This window comes from Rhipicephalus microplus, chromosome 1, assembly GCF_043290135.1.
Source record: "Rhipicephalus microplus isolate Deutch F79 chromosome 1, USDA_Rmic, whole genome shotgun sequence".
Lineage (NCBI taxonomy): Eukaryota > Metazoa > Arthropoda > Arachnida > Ixodida > Ixodidae > Rhipicephalus > Rhipicephalus microplus.
This window is the reverse complement of record NC_134700.1, coordinates 77502800-77524801: the sequence shown is the minus strand read 5'-3', so window position 1 is coordinate 77524801 and position 22002 is coordinate 77502800. Positions and strand designations below refer to the sequence as shown.

Below are 22002 nucleotides of genomic sequence, written 5' to 3'. Positions count from 1 at the left end.
TTTCCCACTTTATAACTACCTTGTTACCTTTATAGATACCCTTTAAAAGATTAGTGACTACATGTTCCACGCCTAGTGTGTCCAGTATTCCCCACAATTCCTCTTGAACCACGCTATCGTACGCTCCCTTGATATCCAAAAATGCTAGCCACAGGGGCCTGTGTTCCTTTTCTGCTATTTCGATGCACTGCGTCAGTGAGAACAGATTGTCTTCCAACCTCCTGTGTTTCCGAAACCCATTCTGCAGTTCCCCCAGCACCCCTTCATCCTCTATCCACGCCTGCAGTCTTTCCTTTATAATCTGCATCGCCAGCCTGTAAACCACTGATGTCACTGTTATAGGACGGTAGTTGTTTATGTCAGCTTTGTTCCCCTTTCCTTTGTAGATCATGCTCATCCTGCTAAGTTTCCATCCATCGGGAACTTAACCATTGATTATTATTGTGCTCACTGCCTCTCTCAAAGCCTGCTTAGACTTCGGACCTAAAGTCTTTATCAGCCTAATTGGAATGCCATCTGGGCCTGTTGATGTACTACTAGGAACCCTTTTCTCAGCCCTTTCCCACTCTTGTTGTGAAAATGGAGCCATTGCACCCCTTGATTCGTCCTTGTCTATTGTGGTGCATAAAGTACTTCTTTGTTGGAATTTTTCTGTCACTTTTGTTCTTATATATTCAATAGCTTCGTCCCCTTCTAGCCTAGCACCTTGGGCTGTAGTTATAAAGTTATAAATCTCTGCTCTAGGCTCGTCTCATTTCTTAGGGAGTTTAGATGGTTCCGAAATTTCGCAGCTGCCTTTCTATCTTTTTTATGTACTTCTGCCAGCCACTGAGCTCCCTTCCTTCTAATCTTTTCATTGATCAGAAGGGATGCATCCCTTCTACAGCTTAGAAAGGTTGCCCATTTTCTTTCAACATCATCTGTCGGTTCACCCCGCTGCTTAGCATGTCTGTGTTCCCTAGAGGCTTCCTGACGTTTTGCTATGGCTCTCTTAACTTCCTCATCCCACCAACTTTTGGGTTTGTGTCTTCTTTTCCAGGGTGACTTGTCACGCGTCTTAGCAAGCTCTAGCTCAAAGAGTCTAATTAGATTCGTGTATGTCCACACTGTCTTATTATCCTCCGTGATTACTTTCTCAATTTGTTTAGTGGCTATTTCAATTTGCCTTTCTGGATAAAAATTTTCCTGTTGTTGCTCATCTTGTCTCCTTCCCACTTTCAGTCCTCTTCCAAAACTTAGCTTGATACGTTTGTGGTCGCTACCCAGACTTCTGGAGCCACCTTCATCTATGTGCATTCCCGTGAGCTTATCATACATCCTATGTGACATCAGTGCATAATCTATCGTCTACTGAAGCCTTCCTACCTCCCATGTTATTTGCCCTTCACACTTCTCGGTACTGTTGCAAATGATCAAATCAAGCCTTTCACACATATCCATGATCATTTTGCCTGTCGGGTCGGTATACCCATCTATATCTTCTATGTGTGCATTCATGTCTCCTAGTATAATTATCTCGCACTCTCTTCCTAACTCCTGAATGTCCTTTGATATACACTCTACCATTGTCTGGTTTTCCTCTCTGGCCTTTGCTCCCGTCCACAAGTACACGAAACCAAGGAGTGTCATTTGACCTGCCACTTTCCCTTTTAGCCATAAATGTTCCTTGCACTCCTGCTTGACCCTTTGCCAGTCTATACTTTTATGAATGAATGCCGCAATACCGCCCCCCTTTCTGCTGCCTTCTGTTCTATTACAATATTCCCACGCGTAGTCCGGATTGTTCGGAGGTTGTTCCATGTCCCTGAGATGTGTTTTTACAAAACCGTATACCATCGGCCTCTCTTCTCTTAGCTGTTCTTCTATCTCTTCCCACTTCAGCCTGTTCCTACCACCCTGCATGTTAATATACCCTATGTCTGAATTGGCTCGGCGCTCGTGGCTACGTCTATTTATGCCCCGGACTCTACCTATCTTAAATATTGGGGCCACTTTGGAATCGTATCTGTCCATACCACCTGTCGAAGAGTCTCCCTGGTTGTTTTCCTCGTTACTAGCTATCCTGCACCCCGAAGGGCTCGCTTGCCCCCCCAAAAAGCTACTGCGCGTCCTGAAAGTCGCCAACCCACCTCATGACCTAGCCGCCCATCGAAGTGAATTCTGTCTCGTTGAAAACCCCCCCACCTATGCACCTCTCTGTTTATTTCCACCACCTCAAAGCCTTTCTCTCGACTCATCCGCCATATCTCTTGGTTTGCGTTGACCACCGCTCTTTGCAGGTTGCTATCACGCACCGGTACCTCCGGTATCGTGCATATCACTACCTGTACCTTAGGAGAAGTGGCGCGAATGTCATCGACGCCTTTCGCCAGTGTGGCTGCTAGTCCTGCTGCATCTCCATTTAGGACATCGTTTAAACCGCCTGAAATTATCACTAGGTTTCGTCTATCAGCTGTCGTTTTGAGCTTTGCGCTCGCTTGCCTCATGACTGCTTCCAGCTTGCGTCCTGGGAACGCCCCTACTGCAACCCTTTTGTCACCTCTTACCCTCTCTTTGATGGCTTCTGTGCATCGATTTAAATTTGAGTCCCCGGCGATTATGGGAGATATTATGGGATGCGAGCGCTCCTGGCGGAGCGCCGAGGCGCAAAACGAGAGAATCGGGGGACGGCGCTGAGGGACCGACCGCTCAGGCACAAAGTTATAGAGGAGGCTATGGCTCTCCCATTGGTGAAAATGGCACACTATCCATCGTTCCGTGTGTCGCTGCGGTGTTCACGGGGAGTTTGACGTTTTCGTGTTCCGCTCCGCTCCGGGAGCACCCGCGAAGCCGCAGCACTTTTTCCACCGCACGTGTGTGATGGCTGAAACTCTAAGATATGGCGAATATCAATTGCTGTGTAGTGGGGTGCCCAAATACCTACGACAACTCGCCTACAACATGGTTCTACTCATTCCCCGACAGGCCTCGCGAACGGCGGCAGCAGTGGATCGCCGCTGTTCGTCGGGAAAGGCGAGCCCCTTCTCCGTGCCTGGTTTTTGCTCGCATCATTTTGTTCTGTCGTATTGGTGTTTGTTTGGTGCGCTCGTTCATCTCGACACGGCCAGGGACGAAGGCTGCCTATGTGTGTTCGTTCGATTCGACCTCAGTGCTGCATGCGGGATGAGTGCCTTTTAGAATGAGGAGCATTCATAGTCGCATTTACTCACAAATCCGGCCTCGGCGGCGGCAGCCCCACCCAGGCCCCACTGCGCGTGCTCGCGTCTCGTGCCGCATGCTTGCGTCTCGTCCGTAGTCTCGTGCTAACTGCCCCCCCCCCCCCCCCCCCGCTTCCTCGCCTTGCGAGGCCGACGCAGGCGGCGCCTGCTAGGAAAGAAGAAAAAAAAAAAAAAACTGCTCGCGTTGCACGATTGTTCGCTGGCCACCCCCTGTATGTAGGCACTGGATCGCACATCAGCATCCCACCTCTCGTTGAAGGCACAACCGTTCGCTGGCCACTCCCTGTATGTAGATATGATTTATTAACGATTCAAAGAGATTACATAACTGATACCTCGTGAACTGCTTCACGCTCGCCAACCATCTCCCCGCGTCCCCTTTGCGGCCACTCTCAACCGCTCGTAGTTCCACAACATCACGGTAGGTGCCGCCAGTTGTCCGTAGTGGATGTAATTGCCTAACACACCCGGACCCCTAAGTAATGCGTCCTCGCATTATTAATCCGTGACGAAATCTTGAAGCCAATGCGGTGGTTTTCTCAGTCTGTGCCGGTCATCAGTAGCTAACGGTGCTTGTGTGGATTGCGCAGAGTCATCGTGCAGTTGTGGGGTGGTGTCTTGTGTTTTCTCATGAAAGCACTTTAACTGCGTTGCGCTGGCCAGCCTTGTTTCTGTGCGATTGTTCTTCGTTCTGGTGATCGTGAAAGTTTCCTTGTCGCAGTCAGTAATCGTGTATGGTCCGTCGTACCAAGGATCAAACTTCCCGGCTTTGGATGATGTCTCGTACCAGACTTGATCACCTACTTCATAGGGTGCTGGCGGATGCTTTCGGTCGTGTTTGGTTTTCATACCATTTAGCTAGGCTGTTATGTTGTCAAATGCTTCTTGCCGGACCATCTCGATGTCTTGTTGGGCCTCGTGGATGTCTACCTGCAGCTGGTTGTCAATTATTTTTCGAGGTGTGTAATTCAACAGCGATTCGAATGGTGAAATCTTGAGTCCAGCGTGAAACTGTGCGTTGACTTCGAAGGTGGTTTTGGCAAGGTATTCACTCCAGTGGTCGACGTCTCCATTAACATTCTTGCGCAAGGTGGGAGAATTCGACTGTTGGCTCTCTCAACAAGTTCGTTTGTCCGTGGTGCGTACGGCACTGTGAGCGTGTGTTCGGTGTGATTATGATGTAGATAGTCATTTGTTGTCTTCGACGTGAACGCGCTGTCGTTGTCCTTGATTATGGTTCTTGGAACTCCGAATTTAGTGACAAAATCTTCTTCAATGAGTTGGATCACATGTGATGCACACTTGCTCGGCACTGCCCGTGTGGCAATGAACCTCGTAGCTGCGTCTACAGCTGTTATGACATATTTGTTCTTGTCAGCTGTGTTGATTGGCCCCACATGGTCGATGGCCACTGTGTGAAAGGGTGTTTGTGGCACCTCCCTTGGGTTGAGAGTTCCTGGTTGTACACCCGTTGCGTGGTTATGCTGCTGACACACCCGGCACTCTCTCACATACTGTGCAAAGTCCTGGTCCATATTCTGCCAGTAGTAACGTTTGGATAGCTTGGACTTCGTTCGCAGGGCGTCTCCGTGACCAGCATGATCGTGATGACTGTGCATTAGAGTAGATTGTAGCGATTTGGGCACGACAACCCTTTGTATTGTCTTCCCATGCTGGGTTATACTGTGCATAAGCATGCCATTAACGATCTGGTAGCTTTTGCCAGCTTTGCTTTGGTTTCCCGTTTCAGTGGCAGCTTCGATGTCTTTGATAATAGTGACCAGTTCTGCATCTTTGCGCTGGACTTCACACAGGCGTGAATCATTTGCCCTCAGCACAAACACTGCGTTCACCATTCTTGATAGTGCGTCTGCCACGGTATTTGTCTTGCCAGATGTGTGACGCACAGTGAAATGGTATGTGGACAGGCCTAGGACCATGAGTGCAAATCGCCTGTTGGGATTCTTTTTGGACATAACCTGCGTAACAGCTCAATTGTCTGTTATGAGCTCGAAATGTTCTAGTCCTTGCAGGTAACAGTGGAAAGGTTCGGTTATGGCCCAGTGAGCTGCGATTGCCTCAAGTTCCGTCGAATGCTTGTGGCTGTCGCTGTCGGAGACCTTTTTGCTTGCATATCCACTACCCGTGTGGTGTCGCCGTGTGTCTGTGTAAGGACTGCTCCGAGCGCTGTGTGGGAGGCGTCGACATGTACTTGTGTCGGCAGGTTTGGGTAGAACGTCGCCAAAATAGGTGGCTTTGTCAGTCGTTCCTTCAGCGTGTCCGTGGCACCTTGACATTCAGGCGTCCACTGAACGATGGCATCTTTTTTCGTGAGAAGTGTCAGTGGTCGAGCAATTTTCGCGAAGTCTTTTATGTACTTGCGGTAATGTGATGCGAGTCCAAGGAATGATCTCACTTCGCTTTTTGTTTTCGGCGCCGTGTAGTTCTTTATCGCTGCAATGCGATGAGGGTCGATCGTCACTCCTTCTTGTGATATGAGAAATCCAAGGAATGGTATCTGCTTTTCTGCAAACATACACTTGCTGTATACAACACGCAGTCCTAAGTCATGAAGAGCCTTCAGTACCTTGTCAAGCACTTCAATGTGTTGCTCAATAGTGTCAGTGAAGATGCACACATCATCGATGTAGACGATCACATGACCACTGTCGCTGAGTTCTTGAAGACCTTCATTCATGACGCTCTGCATTTTTGCGGGTGCTGTGCATAGGCCAAAAAGCACTCATAGTGGTTCGAAGTGTCCATGTTCTGTCACGAAAGCAGCTTTAGAAATGTCTTCTTTGCGTAGTGGTATGTTCAAGAAGGCTTTCTTGACATCCAGCTTTGACAGATATCGTGATCCGGCCACTTTTCGAATGAGTGTGTCGACTTTTGGCATCGGGTAGGCTCGCTTGACCGTCTTCGCGTTCAAAAATCGATAGTCCACACACAATCGTTTCGGTGTAGTCTCATGATGTGGTTGGTCGACAACGATTACAGGGGAGGCGTAGGCGGACCTTGAAGGGTGAATGATACCTCTTCTGATGCACTCTTGTGTTTCTTCCCGGATGAATCTCCTGTTTGCATCGCTTGTGCTGTAGGGCTGCATCCTGACGGGCTTTTGGTCAGTGAGCTCGATTGCATGTTCGACGTGTGTGCACAGACCCAAGTCATTGTTAGGGTGGGTGAAGACATTAATGTTGTTCCGCAGAGACACCTTCAACATATTTGTTTTACTCTCTGAAATCTTCGAGAACAGGTTTACATTGAATCAACTGGGCAATTTCTTCCGCTGATAGTAGTTGGGGCACTTCACGTGTCACAGTTATGTTCGCATCAATGGCTGCACACACTTCGATGACGTCTGTTGAGTGGACTTCTGGTTGGCTGGACTTTTCTTTGGAGTATTTGATGCCTTCGCTCTTTATGAGGTTGTCCGTGCACAGTTCTGTCACGAAGTTTGACAGAGACGGTTGTGTGTCCGAGTCACTGCTGGTTGATATACCGACATTCTTTTTCAGTTTCTGTGTGAACTCGATACTGTGAATTCCGTTATCATAGCGTTCAATATAGTCAAACGGAATGGCCTGTCTCCAGTCAAGGCCTACCATGACTTCGTATGGAAGATTCTTGATCACTTTAGCTTCTACTGTAGCACAGGCATCACCGATGGCGATCCTCGCTTGAGTCACACCGGTTGGCTTGCACGAGTTGCCAAATGGACCACCCAATACACAGTCCACGTCAGTAGTAACCTCGAAATTATGCTTTTGTGCAAACTGCTCGTCGATGAGTGTTACTGCAGAGCCTGTGTCCCAAAGTGCTTGTGATGTGATGTCATTTACACTGGTCTGTAGTAGTATTATCCTTCGCCTACTCGTCTCTGCGATGGCGACCCTATTGATGCCTCGTGGTGAGCTTTTCGCTTGGCGAGGTCGCACAGCTGCTGCTTTTTCATCTTCTGTGCGTGTGTCTGGATCAGGGCAGTCGATTGCTCTCTGTCTTCAGTTCCCGAATAGGTCGCCAGCGTTCCCGTGAGATCTGGTGTCGTAGTTATTTGCAGCTGAGCACTGGTGGCGTCATTCGATGTGCCTGGCGGTGTTCCCAACTGCCTTTCGAGAAGTCGCGCCATCATTTGCAACGTAGTGCTGAGCATCGCGAGCTTCGTTGTTCCGTTTGCGTTTTCGTTCAGCGTAGTTCGGTTTTCGATGGTGTCCGTGCGTGTCAAACGAGTTGGAGAGATGCTGTCTTCAAAAATATCTTGAGGCGTCGTAAGCTTCAGCTCGTTCGTGCCAAAAGCCGCTTCGTCCGCGATCAGCGTGGAGTTTTTCACTTCGGTGTGGTCGGTCTCCATACTGGTCGTTGTCGCTGACCTCACTTGCTGTTGCTAAGCCTCGGTACGTACAGTGTTATCTTCGCGCTTCGTCTTCTGTTCTACGTCGGCCATAGGTTCGTTGTTAAGTCCTCGTCGCCATGTCAGGGGTCGATGCATACGATGACACGACTGATTGAACGACAAACAACTGATTTATTAACGACTCGGAGATTACATAACTGCTACCTCGTGAACCGCTTCGCGCTCGCCAACCATCTCCCCACGTCCCCTTTGCGGCCACTCTCCTCAACCGCTCGTAGTTCCACAACATCACGGTAGGTGCCGCGAGTTGTCCATAGTAGATGTAATTGCCTAACAGTATTTGGCCGGATATGTCTTGGTTCGCAATACTCCCGTCCTGGCCTCAAACTGTAGAGAACTACCCCGAGTATTATCATAGATCCTTTCCCTGTCAATTTCGTGCTTAAAAGCTCGATAAATTTCTAGTGCGAACTTCTTAATCATACCGATTCTCCACATATCGGTCTCCGTTTCCTTCACCTTGTTCTTAACTGATAGTTCTTTTTGGTTTGACCTCCTGCTATTTTCTAGGTATTTACCCGTCAATTTCCTGGTTCGCTTCCTCCATTTCGTATCGACATTCTTCGTGTACAAGTAGCTGAATACCTTCCTTGCCCAACGCTCCTCCCCCATTTCTCTCAATCGCTTCCCAAATTTTATCTTGCTGCTAGATTCCTTGCCCTCAATTGATGTCCATCCCATATCACCTTGTACTCCCTGATTTGGTGTATTCCCGTGAGCTCCTAAGGCAAGCCTATCTATTCCACGTTGCTTCATTTCTAATTTTGCTGGAACTTCTCATCTCATGCACAAGACCGCATTGTTGAACGTCAGACCAGGAACCATGACCCCTTTCCATATTCCTCTCACAACTTCATACCTATTGTAATTCCGCAGTGCCCTGTTTTTCTTTACCGCTGCATTTCTGTTACCTTTAGTTGTCGCATATATTTCGTGTTCCCTCAGATACTCGGTCCCATTGCTTATCCATATGCTGAGATATTTGTATTTATCTGTTATCTCTAGCGTGACCTCCTGTATTCTGAGCTCACTACCGTCATTGTCATTAAAAATCATGGCTGCTAATTTTTCCTTACTGAATCTAAAATCTAACCTATCTCCCTCATTACCGCAGATGTCCACCAATCTCTGCTAATCTTTCTTGTTGTCGGCCATTAGCACTATATCATCTGTGTACATCAATGCTGGTAGTGCTTGTTCAATGAGTTTTTCTTGTTTGACGAAAGAGAGGTTGAAGCCCAGTTCACTTCCATCTAATTTGGCCTCTAGTCCTTGTAGGTACATCATGAATAATAGGGCGACAGGACACCCCTGCCTAAGTCCCCGTTTTACCTCTGTAGGCTTGGATACCTGTTTTTCTCACTTTATAACTACCTTGTTACCTTTATAGATCTCCTTTAAAAGATTAGTGACTACATCTTCCATGCCTAGTGTGTTCAGTATTCCCCACAATTCCTCTTGAACCATGCTATCGTACGCTCCCTTGATATCCAAAAATGCTAGCCACAGGGGCCTTAGTTCCTTTCTGGTATTTCGATGCACTGCGTCAGTGAGAACAGATTGTCTTCCAACCTCCTGTGTTTCCGAAACCTATTCAGCAGTTCCCCCAGCACCCCCTCATCCTCTATCCATGCCTGCAGTCTTTCCTTTATAATCTGCTTCGCCAGCCTGTAGACCACTGATGTCACTCTAATAGGACGGTAGTTGTTTATGTCAGCTTTGTCCCCCTTTCTTTTATAGATCATGCTCATCTTGCTAAGTTTCCATCGATCGGGAACTTCTCCATCGATTATTATTTTGCTCACTGACTCTCTCAAAGCCTGCTTAGACTTTGGACCTAATGTCTTTATCAGCATAATTGGAATGCCATCTGGGCATGTTGATGTACTACTAGGAACCCTTTTCTCAGCCCTTTCCCACTCTTGTTGTGAAAATGGAGCCATTACGCCACTTGATTCATCCTTGTCTATTGTGGTGCATAAAGCACTTCTTTATTGAAAATTTTTGTCACCCTTGTTCTTATATAGTCAATAGCTTTGCCCCCTTCTAGCCTAGTGCCTTGAGCTGTAGTTATAAACCTCTGTTCTAGACTTGCCTCATTTCTTAGGGAGTTTAGATAGTTCCGAAATTCTGCAGCTGCCTTTATATCCTTTTTATGTACTTCTGCCAGCCACTGAGCCCCCTTTCTTCTATTCTTTTCATTGATCAGAAGGGATGCATCCCTTCTATGGCTTAGAAAGGTTGCCCATTTTCTTTCAACATCATCTGTCGGTTCACCCCGCTTCTTAGCATTTCTGTGTTTCCTAGAGGCTTCCGGACGTTTTGCTATGGCTCTCTTAACTTCCTCATCCCACCAACTCTTGGGTTTGTGTCTTCTTTTTTGGGGTGACTTGTCACGTGCCTTAGCAAGCTCTAGCTCAAAGAGTCTAATTAGATTCGTGTATGTCCACACTGTTTTATTATCCTCAGTGATTACTTTCTCAATTTGTTTAGTAGCTATTTTTGTTTGCCTTTCTGAATAAAATGTTTCCTGTAGAGTCGCATCTTGTCTCCTTCCCACTTTCACTGCTCTTCCAAAACTTAGCTTGATACGTTTGTGATCACTACCCAGACTTCTGGAGCCACATTCATCTATGTTCATTCCCCTAAGCCTATCATACATCCTACGTGACATCAGTGCACAATCTATCCTCGACTGCAGCCTTCCTGCCTCCCATGTTATTTGCCTTTCACACTTCTCAGTACTGTTGCAAATGATCAAATAATGCCTTTCACACATATCCATGATCATTTTGCCTGTTGGGTCAGTATACCAGTCTATATCTTCTATGTGTGCATTCATATCTCCTAGTATAATTATCTCGCACTCTCCTCTTAATTCCTTAATGTCCTTTGATATACACTCCACCATTGCCTGGTTTTCCTCTCTGGCCTTTGCTCCCGTCCACAAGTACACCAAACCAAGTAGTGTCATTTGCCCAGCTACTTTCCCTCTTAACCGTAAATGTTCCATGCATCCCTGCTTGTCTCTTAGCCAATACATATGTTTATGTATGAATGCAGCAATTTCACCTCCCTTTTTGCTGCCTTCTGTTCTATTGCAATATTCCCATGCATAGTCCAGATTGCAAGGTAGTTGCTCCATGTCTTGAAGATGTGTCTTCACAACCCCATACACCATCAGCTCCTCCTGCCTCAACTGCTCTTCTATCTCTACCCACTTTAACCTATTCCTGCCACCCTGCATGTTAATATAGCTTATGCCTGACTTAGCTCGGCCCTTGTGCTTACATCGATTTCTTCTACCACGGACTCCGTGTGGCTTGAATATTTGTGCCCTTTTAGAACTGTCTTTGGCTACATTGTTGTCCTGAGGTGTCTGGGTCTTCCTAAAAAAGCTGTGGCTTGACGACCCATCCTATTACCAACCATCCTGCCCGTTGCACCACTGTAGTGAATGCCATCCTGTGCAAAGGGACGAGCGCTGGGCTCGTACACGTCTTAGTTCACCTCTATTATGCTGTATCTGAGTTGCCGGCTCATACCCTTGATCACACAGTTGGCCTCCACTATCCTCCTTTCAATTCCACGAGACTGCCCCTAGACCTCTGGGACTGTGCATACGGTCACATGCACATTCCCAGAGGCTTCTCGGAGCTTACACATTCCATCCTCTAACTGTTTTTGAAGGTTCTGATCCTTGCCCTTCAACACATCATTGAGCCCAGCATGAATAATGACGAGATTTTCGCCCTCCATGCTGTCCTCTACAACCTCCTGAGCTTTGGCCAGTGCATCCACCATGACTGGGCCTCCACCCTCACTCTCCCATCTTCCATCACTGTCATGAAGATGCCATCCCTAACCCTGGCCACGTTATACCTGTGTCACACGGCCACCACCGAACTCTGTTAAACTCCGTCAACGTAAAGCTCCGCTATGTAGTTCGACGGAGATAGAGTTGTATCACTGTCACACGGCGATGATAAGGTTACAATAGTTGCCGCGAGGGGGCTCAGCCGGCACTGTTTCAGTTTCACAAAAGTATCCCAATTTCATCTCTAGGTGCCTTTTTGTGAATCTTCGTTATGCGGTTTTTACGAAAACATAATAATAAGTACGTCTGAATGCAACAATGTATTAGAAATTCTTTCAAGTGGAAACACATTCACTAATTGTAGCAATGCTGGCAGCGACGCTAGCCACCTTGTGCCTAACGCTATGTTTGTTTACAACTGTGCTGTGCTCGACAACTAGTTGGTTTTCTAGCCCGTGTACCGAAGTTCTTGTGTTCCTTCCCTCGTGAGCGCATCCCAAGTTATCCTTGAATTAGGTCTGGTCCGATTACCCATTCCTGCAGTCGTCGAAGCAGGTGACAATGATGCAGCGCTGTCAGTTATTTCTCTGGCGGGCACACGCAAACACGGTGACAACAAGAATCACACGCATGGACGATGCCATCCACACCACGCCAAATAAACACACGTTATGAATGAGTACTGCAACAAAAGAATGTTTAATATAGCCAAAATGTATTTATTGTGGTCACTGCGGCAATTTAGTGCTTGAAATTTTTTTCTGACCTGCCAATACTGTTAACGAGAGTACCTTGTTTCACTGCAAAGGGAGATCGTCGAACGTCCTTTGCGAAATGCTCCGTTTACCTTCGTTTGCTTAAGGGTTGCCGTGTGACACGGACCGCATCTCTCTTGTCGTAAGGATGAAGGAGCTAAACGGCGTTCGCGGGTGCCCGTGTGACAGGGGTATTAGAGTCCCGCACCACTAGGACCCTTCTACGCTCCGATCGCTGGCTTCGTGTTTGTGATGGCGCCACTGTTTGCTTCACCTGTTTCTCTCTCTGCCATCTGTCCTGTGTTTCTGCCCTGCTCGAAGACTTCCGCGCTATCAAGCTGTATGTTCTCGAAGCCTCCGTACTGTGGCCAGACACTGCGGCCCCGCCTTCTCTTCTCGCCTGTTCGTTCCCGCTTGTCGCCTTCTCCGCTACCCACGCCTTCCGTCTCGCACTGCTCGGGGCCGGGGCAAAGTGCCATTAGCTCCTTTACCGGCTACTCGAGCTCGGTCCACCCTTCTCGTTCTTTTCGAAGGTCGCCCTTCATTTGCTCTATTAGACTGGCAGTAGTCTCCTCCCGCTCACACGACGCTCCGAGCTGTTTTTGGAGTTTTATCCTCTGCTCCCGATCCGCCCTAAGCTCCCCCTGAAGCCCCTCGATGCTAGCCTCCATGCGCTGAACGGCCACTTTCAATGCCTCGCACAGCCTGCGCACGAAGCTCGCCTTCTGGGCGTCGGCCAAACTCGAGAATTTTGTTTTGTCCAAGTAGCACCAGCGCTTGCATTCTTCGCACTGCACCAGCTCACTCTCACCCATGGTTTTCCTAACCTCCTTAGCCATCGTCCGCCCGACAATCGGACCGAGTGCCCGACAGCCAAAAGTTCAACCCTATTTCCACTATCCAGCCGCCTCCGCTAACTCTCCTACCTCAACAACTGTTAGAAGCTGCTGCCTACACCGCACACACTTGTGTTCAATTTCGCTAGTAGACTCTCTCTAGGTCCCCTTCGTGTTCAGCTCTAGCTGTTTAACAACTAACCGGGCGCCCCGGACTTCTTCAAAACAGCCGCCTACCCCATTCACGTGGTCAACGTCACTGCAACGTTGCCCGTATCCCACACCTACAGTACTCGCAACGCAAGTTATTGATTAGGAGAGAAAAAATAATAATGGTGTTCACAAACACAAAGAAATAGAAAAAAAAACTCTTCTCTCCTTGCACGCTGGTCCTGCACCAACTGACCTGCTCGACCTTGCACGACCTTGCGACCTGACGCCGTGGCGCTGCAGCCGGTGCAGTAACGGCGCAAGTCGCGCCCTCTACAGGCGTTTTTATTTTGGTTGGGAAACATCTGCCCGCCCGGCCGCCGGCCGTACTTTTGTGTACGGTAATTGAGTGGCCTTGCTTTTGTAGTTAGGGCAAATATGCCAGCACACTGCGCGAATCATTTTACCGAGATAGAAGCGTCAAGAGTTGGGCCTTATAGTTCATGTTTTTGTGTGAGAAAACCTACGAAAATTACTGGTGACTGTGTGCGATTGGCTGTGCCTTCATCGTCCTTCTCTTGAGTTTTCGCTGATTTTTCTCACAGCTAAGTCGAAAAATGAGCGCTAATTTTGACAGCCTCTCGTCCGTGACGCTACGTGATGAAAAGAGGTGTTTGGACAATGGCATGTGAAATGCTGGTGGAAAAGGAGCCTTTATTGCAAAAGAAGAGTGCGGCACACGTGGCTCGCTGTGGGTGCCGAACCAGCGCTGGCCACACTAACGCTCTCGTATCTCTTTAGCGTACCATGGCAGCACACAAAACTCCCGTATATCAGCGTTTGTAATAGACCACACAATACTTCTGTTGATACGCGAGGACGCGCTCTCGTTTATCTGGCTGAACCATGATTGATAAAAGCACAAGTAATTTAATAATCACAATAGTGGCAGCTGCATCCATAGCTTGTTTATGTATAGTAGGAGAAACTCGCGTTACGTGAAGAAATCGAATGTTGTGTATTTCAAAAGGTATTCATTTACGTTGTCCTTTCACACTTCGGCAATTTTAACTAGAGGCTCTTCTATTATTGTGTACTAGAAACACATATAGTATGCTCTACCTATATATAAAAAAGATATCTCTCCCGGTAACACACTCGCAGCGCGTTCTAACGGTGTGACCTGTAGTAACGGCGAACACTGCCATTTTCACGCAAACACCGCGCCTCACAGACAGTGCGCAAGTGGCCCTCACCAAACCTAGTTCATCAACAGACGTTTCAAGCGTCAACTGCAAGTGTCTAACATAGTGTTTTGCATTGAAGGAGCAGGTGCGATGAGCCTGGCGAGCAGTAGAGGTAGCGGAGTTGAGCTAGCACCTCACTTGGTTGTTGCCCTGGCTGAAATGTGAGAAATCCTTGTTATACACCATTCATACAAATGCAAACGGAATGTTTTCCTCTTTTACCATGTTCTTTCAATAACGAGTGCGCGTTTCCGGCTCTAAAGCAACAAAACAGGTGCATCTGAATTGCTAAACACTGCCTTAAGCATATTAGTTGGCGAAGATGTTTTTCAACCAAAAGCACGAGCGAAGCCTTCCTGTTTACACGATAGAAAACCCTCACTTTTCCGCAAATGGTCAATTCCGCAACATTCACATGATAACCCCACCACCTGCGACAAATTTACTTGCATTCCCCTCGTGGGTAAGATGCGGGCGGCCTTTTCGCTTAGGTTATGAATATCGCGAGACAAATGTACTGTGATGCTCGAGCCAAGGTGCACTGTTGCGTAAGTTCATCATGTTGTGTTAAGGGCCAATTCGGCGATTTCCTTACCATGTAAATGTAATGGTGCTTTTATGTCCCCAGCTGAGACTTTCCTTTCATGGGTCTGATAGCAGAAGTACTCGGCAAAGTTGAGGATAATTTTATACAAGCAGAAAAGTGCAACACGTACCGAAACCCAACCGGAGTAATGTTTGTGTGTGATGTCGACGTTGGCAAAAACCATAGAGTTTCATACAATAATACCAAGAGGAAAATCTGGCGCTAGTGTCTACGTGGAATCCTTCAGCGGTGTTTGTACCCTCATGAGAATTATGGAACGTACAGGCTTTATTCGGATCTGCTTCGGATAGATCACGTTCTTCTGATTCGCGACGCTTGTTTGCCGAGTGTAAAACAAAGTGCTATAAAGGTATATTTAATTGAAACATGCTTCGTTCTTTTGTATGAAAACTTCATTACAAAGAGTTTTCGTGACCAGTTGATAAAAGTTTACCAGTTGGTAAAAGTGAAAGCTGGGCAAATTCACCTACCAAGGTATGCCATGCCCTGCCATTGCATTCCAGACTTGGCATCAAGATTTTATGAATTATTTTTACAGCACATGAAAACAAACATGCTAGTTTTTTTTTTTTTTCAAAAATATATATTACCTTTTTATATAAAAAACAGTACTATATTAAATCAGAAACACTTTTCGTATTGTCGGTTGCAATCTCAGGTGTGTTCGTCTACGTGGCCGGCCCCCAACGCAACCCTCGTTTTGTTGTGAAGTTGAGTCAGGGGAGCATGACGGTGCATCTACTTAGCTTTTTTGTCGTTTTGCAGTCAATTTAAACGAGTTTAGGCAAGACACACTATCAAAAAGGCGTAATTTCTATGCAATATCCTGCAATGGCGTGTGACGCTTCTATCTCGGCACACCGGTGAGTGCACGACACTTTGTTTAAATTGTCAAATACAACCTGTAAAGCTCCAATGGCGCAGCAATTAAAGAGACCTAGCAGTCATCTGCCTTTTTGAACAGTGAAGGCGCTGCTTCAGTGCTTTTCACCACACGCCACTACCAACACTGCACGAAGAACGAAACTGTAGAAAAAGATCCTTAGACAGTTTTCTCAATTTCAATTTTCAATTTTCAAAATTCGTTTTATTGTTTTCTTGTACAAGGCACAAGAAACAAAAGGATGTTGGGGCTAAAAGCATATAGCCTGACAGAGGACCCAACACCCTTGTACACAGTTCGTACATCAAAAAATAAAAATAAAAAACAGCTTTCGCAGCATCCAGACCTTCATGAACAAAAGAAGCAACAGAGAAAAGAATAGCTGACAAAAATATCATGTTACATTAAATCTGACTGATTATACAAATCTTGTAACATACTTACTACATAACATACTTAAATAACAATCACTCAGGAAGGAATCAGACTAGAACATTAAAGACATGTGATACATACCATTATATCCTATAGTTAATAAAATACATGCAGTACAAGATTTCCATCGCCCGACTACTACCATTGCTAACATCAGTATTTTCTAGGATTCATCAAAAAGTATGTTTTCCTGCATTAGCACTTCTTTAACTTGTACCTTAAATGTTTTTTCTGTACAGTCAAAATTAAGCTTAGGTTCTAATTTGTTTAATATGCAAGTTGTTTGATGGGTAAAAGTTTGTTTACCATAATTTGTTCTTGTTTGTTGTGGACAGCATAAGATTTGGTGGATCGGATAAGTGTGTTGTCTAGCTCCTTCGTTGGGCTCATACAGTTTTCTGCTGTATATGATTTGCAATATTTTCATATAATAGACTTGATCGGCACGAAGCATATGATATCTTTGAAATAAAGGTGCTGCCCTCAAGTTTGCGTAATTTCCTTGGTGTTTGCAGTATATGCGGAGAACCCATTTTTGTAGAAGTACAAGTTTCTTGTAGTTAGTTTTGGTAGTTGTTCCCCACACCAGAGCTCCATAGCACAGCTTAGAATAAAAAAGGCAATTGTATAGCTGTTGTTTCAGGCATAGGGGAATCAGTTTAGAAATTCTGTACGTAATACCAATGCTTTTTGATAAGTCTACACATAGTTGGCTAATATGCGCGTTCCAGCTTAACTCTTCATTAAACGTCACTCCAAGAAACTTCTGGTATGTCACTTTCTGCAGTTTCATTCCTGCATAAGTAATGGTTATTTCCTTATCGATGGATGTATTGCGCACCCTGAATATAATGTATTTTGTTTTTTCAGCATTTAATTGCAATTTATTTCGATTCATCCAGCAAGCTAGTGGTACAAGGTAGTGATTCACACTGTATTCTAATTCATTCAGGTCCCGTGATTTAAAAAATAGATTGGTGTCGTCGGCGTACATTATTAATTCTGGGGAATCAAGTATAATAACTATATCATCTACAAAAATTATGAATAATAAGGGACCTAGCTTAGAGCCCTGAGGGACGCCTCGTTCAAGCGTTAGATAACTAGACGAAACATCCCGCATACGTACGAACTGTTGACGATTATTTAAATAGCTTTTCAGCAACCGACTTGCAACACACCTAATTCCGTACTTCTCTAACTTCTATAACAAAATTTTGTGATCTATAGAATCAAATGCCTTCTTTAGATCTAAAAATAGACCAAGCGTATAGTTTTTGTCTTCAATATTAGTTATTATTTTATCTTTGATATACAAGAGTGCTTGTTCAGTGGCTTTATTCTTTTGGAAGCCATACTGACTTATTGTAATTACCTTGCGTACATTAAAAAATGTAACTAATCGGACGTAAATTATGTCTTCGAAAATCTTTGAAAACACAGTTAAGATAGATGTTGGCCTGTAATTACTAAATTGAATAAATGATTAATTACTAAATGTAATTAATTACTAAATGTAATTAATCACTAACTGATTAATTATTAAATGTAATTACTAAATGATTACTCTAAATTACTAGATTGGATAGCTAACACTATCCAATCTGAAGCCTGTACTTCCCGTAATTCCCATAGGGGTACACGATTGCAGTGCCAGATTCCTTTCTAGGTTATATTGTATGAAGCTGTATGGCAAAAACTGTGCATACCGCAATCCGTGCGAGGCGTGCCGGTCTCGCCAGCGCGGCGTATGAAAGCTGCGAAAGTGGCAAAGAGACGCTCAAGGGAAAGGTATTCTCATCGTAACAGCCGCACCATGTCTTATTCCACGTACTATGTGCTCAAGCGCTCAAGCTTCTCGCAGCCGTCGGAAAATGACAGCTGAGATTTGGATGCATGTGGAGGCCAAGTAAAGTCATTAAAAAAGAATGGCGATTGCTGGTTGTGCATTCCACTGTTAGCTTGTGGGCTAACGAAAGCTTCTTGATATTGCTATAGGAAAAGTTCTACAGGAAGTTTGGCAATAGCGCAGTTTGAAATTGCACTAGCAGAGCTGAAGGAATTTAATTCAAGCCAAGTACTCCTTTTGCACAATGCACCAGGCCTGGTCATTGTGCGGCCTGTAGACATTATAAGAAATGTCTCCGTATGGTAATGTGCTCGCTTAGTACACTATTGTAATGTTCACACCAAGACCCGCTTCAGTCGTTATGGTATAGACACAGTTTCTGTCAAGTGATTCAGCACTGCTAGCTAAAACTCTACATTATCGAGAGGAAGGGTAATTGTTACTTCCGAGTGTATCCTGAATGTTTAGGTAATTATATGGTGAATCATGTGCAATCTCAATGCAACACCACTTGCCACTCATTGCACACAGGTCCAACAAAAAAATTAAATTCATGCTCTGTACCAACGAAACGTTGGCTAAGCAATACGTGCACTAACTTCCTTGTGAGTAGCGGATGATGCAGTGGCTGTTTGGTTTCGTCCCTTTTTTCGCTATGACGTAAAAAAGTTGGCACACTCACACACAATGTTGTTAATAATTGTGGGAAGACTGTTGGGAGCGTCGGGGCAATCTATAAAATTCAATTTTAAAGAATCTGTGTATCTCAATCTTTCAGTGGGGACAAATGATGTAAACGTGCAAAGGAACGTACCTAGAAATTTTTATTGAGATTTATTGTCCTCGAAAGATCGCCGGAGGGGGCCTTTAAAATTGCTGAAACTGTTCTCGTGCAGCGCTTTTGTTGGCTTTATGCGACTCGCTGAATTATTGTCCCAGAGCATGTTTTCGGGTGTGTGTGTTTTTATGTGAGCTATTGCGGGCGTTGACCAGTTGGTGTTTTTTTTTTGTTAGTAAGTATTGATTTTTTGTGTAAGACGAGGTCTTCGCCTCAGCTTGCTTATAATGGGGTTAAATCATGTAGTTATTTAATTTTTTAGAAGTTTACAGGCCTTTTCTTTTTTAACAGTTCTTTTGTTTTCTCGCGGCTATCTTCGATGCTGGTCTTGCAAGCTGCTGCATATGCCATTGCTATTAGCTTTTTGCAGAAATAGTTGTGCCATGTTTGAAAAGTTCTTATGGCTTTCTACTTTTTGAGCAGAGTTGCCACACTGACTGCAATCTTTGTCCCTAAGCTTAACGCACTTGTGGGCTGCCGCGTTGATTGAAGGATAAATCTCAACACTAAACATAAGTACTGTTCATTAGCATGGTAGCAGCAGCGCGGTGAGCATGCCTACGCTGCGCTAGAGAAATAATGATTGTCTCCCGAGCTTGGCAGCTTGGGTTGATATCTACCGGTGATGACGTAAACCTTCGGTGGCGCTGCCGTGTCACTGTTTTTTATCGGACGCGTGTTGCAGCATGTGACTGAGTCACGCCGGCTGTGCCGGTTTGTGCGCAGTGTGTCGCCACACACTTAAACCTCGATATAACAAACCCAGATATAACGAAATATCTGTTATAACAAAGTGAATAAAGATTAGTATTAATAGATATAATGCTGAGAATACACCTTTATGACAAATTTTTGGTTATAATGAACGTATTTTTGTGTGAGATGCAACTTTGTTATTATGAGGTCTGAGTGTACATCTCACAACATAAGAGTACAAATGCTAGTAATGTGATGTGCGTGAATTTGTGCATGTTATGACGGAAATTTTGCATATTGGTCCATGTAGTGCAGACGGCTTTCTGTGGCAGCCTACCCAACACAGCAAGATCTGCAGCCATCACTTTGTAAATGGAGAGAAGTCAAACGATCCAAGAAGCCCTGCCTATGTGCCAACACTGTTTCCAAGTGTGCAAAGACCCACTGAAGTTCCTACTGCAGACAGGTATGAAAGTTAAATGCACTGTATATTGTGCAAAATGGAAGTACAAAAAGCATAGGTAAAAACATTCGGGATCAGTCTGCTGCAAGACGTTTTTTTGCTGCCATCTGAATTGTGCACATTGCGTGTTCCCTCTATCTCTGCACATCTAGTTTCCTCACGTGCTCTTCTGCATCTTTCCTCTCGCTATTGCTATCTTTTTGCCTAATAGACCACATTTTATCCATTACATGCTTTAACTCCTGCAAATAAAAAGTAGAAGTGATAACTAAGTACAGAGACAGGCAGTGCGGCATTTTAAAGTAGCAGTGAGTAATGTCACTGTTTAAGTAACTGATAAATCCAAGTCCTGGTGCTTGTGTTATTCTTGTTTATATACAAGTTTTGTTTCATATGTGCACATGCTATGCTATAGTTGGAGAGAATGCTATTTATGTTTTTGGCTTAATGGTGTTGCTTTATGGGACATTTAAGGTTATTTTATTTTTCTTGGTTCAGCTTTTCGGTCTCGATTGCCCTTACTTTATTTAGCAGTCTTTTGACATTCTAATGTCGTTAGAAGTATGAGCGGTCAAAACATCTCTTCTTGCCATCATTATAAAATTACTCTTATTAGCAGCATTTTTCAGGCTACATTACTGGTGCACAAATGTCACTTGGTAACACTGTCATTTTACATGTATTGTTTATGTGGAATGACTTGTTTATGCTGAACAAGAACAATCTTTCTAGTGCATTTTTCGTATTGCTTATGGAATGATATCACGCAGGCTCCAGTCACGAGATGAGCATGAACAACCCACATCGAGCTGTGTGTCACCGGTTCCCGACGACCGAGAACGGGGTGGTGTAATGGCAGAGCACACAAGTGTAGGTAGTTTTTAATAGGTTCATCATCATCATCATCATCAGCCTGACTACGTCCACTGCAGGACAAAGGCCTCTCCCATGTTCCACCAGTTAACCCGGTCCTGTGCTTGCTGCTGCCAATTTATACCCGCAAACTTCTTAATCTCATCTGCCCACCTAACCTTCTGTCTCCCCCTAACCCGCTTTCCTTCTCTGGGAATCCAGTTAGTTACCCATAACGACCAGCGGTTATCCTGTCTACGCGCTACATGCCCGGCCCATGTCCATTTCTTCTTCTTGATTTCAGCTATGATATCCTTAACCCCCGTTTGTTCCCTAATCCACTCTGCTCTCTTCTTGTCTCTTAAGGTTACACCTACCATTTTTCTTTCCATTGCTCGTTGCGTCGTACTCAATTTAAGCTGAACCCTCTTTGTAAGTCTCCAGGTTTCTGCTCCGTAGCTAAGTACCGGCAAGATACAGCTGTTATATACCTTTCTTTTGAGGGATAGTGGCAATCTACCTGTCATAATTTGAGAGCGCTTGCCAACTGTGCTCCACCCCATTCTTATTCTTCTAGTTACTTCAATCTCATGGTTCGGCACCGCGGTTATTACCTGCCCTAAGTAGACATAGTCTTTTACAACTTGAAGTGCACTATTACCTATCTCGAAGCGCTGCTCTTTTCCGAGGTTGTTGTACATTACTTTCGTTTTCTGCAGATTCATTTTAAGACCTACCTTTCTGCTCTCTTTGTCTAACTCCGTAATAATGAGTTGCAATTCGTCCCCTGAGTTACTCAGCAATGCAATGTCATCGGCGAAGCGCAGGTTACTAAGGTACTCTCCATTAACTCTTATCCCTAACTGTTCCCATTCTAGGCTTCTGAAAACCTCCTGTAAGCACGCGGTAAATAGCATTGGGGATATTGTGTCCCCCTGC

The 22002-nt window shown here is 45.2% G+C and overlaps 1 protein-coding gene across 6 annotated transcripts in view; it reads left to right on the top strand.

Annotated features, from left to right (window-relative positions):
- The first annotated feature begins 2707 nt into the window (after positions 1 to 2707).
- Positions 2708 to 22002, top strand: part of LOC119178673 (uncharacterized) — a 135138-nt gene continuing 115843 nt past the window's right edge. For 3 of the 6 annotated variants that reach the window (XM_075869478.1, XM_075869475.1, XM_037429907.2), the window contains exons 1-3: positions 2709 to 3012; positions 20059 to 20214; positions 20982 to 21081. In XM_075869478.1, coding sequence (XP_075725593.1) covers positions 2879 to 3012; positions 20059 to 20214; positions 20982 to 21081 — 390 coding nt within the window. In that variant the 5' untranslated portion in view covers positions 2709 to 2878. Of the gene's footprint in view, positions 3013 to 3672; positions 14602 to 20058; positions 20215 to 20981; positions 21082 to 22002 lie in introns of those variants that run through there. The other 3 variants (XM_075869487.1, XM_075869492.1, XM_075869483.1) reach the window with 3 other exon arrangements.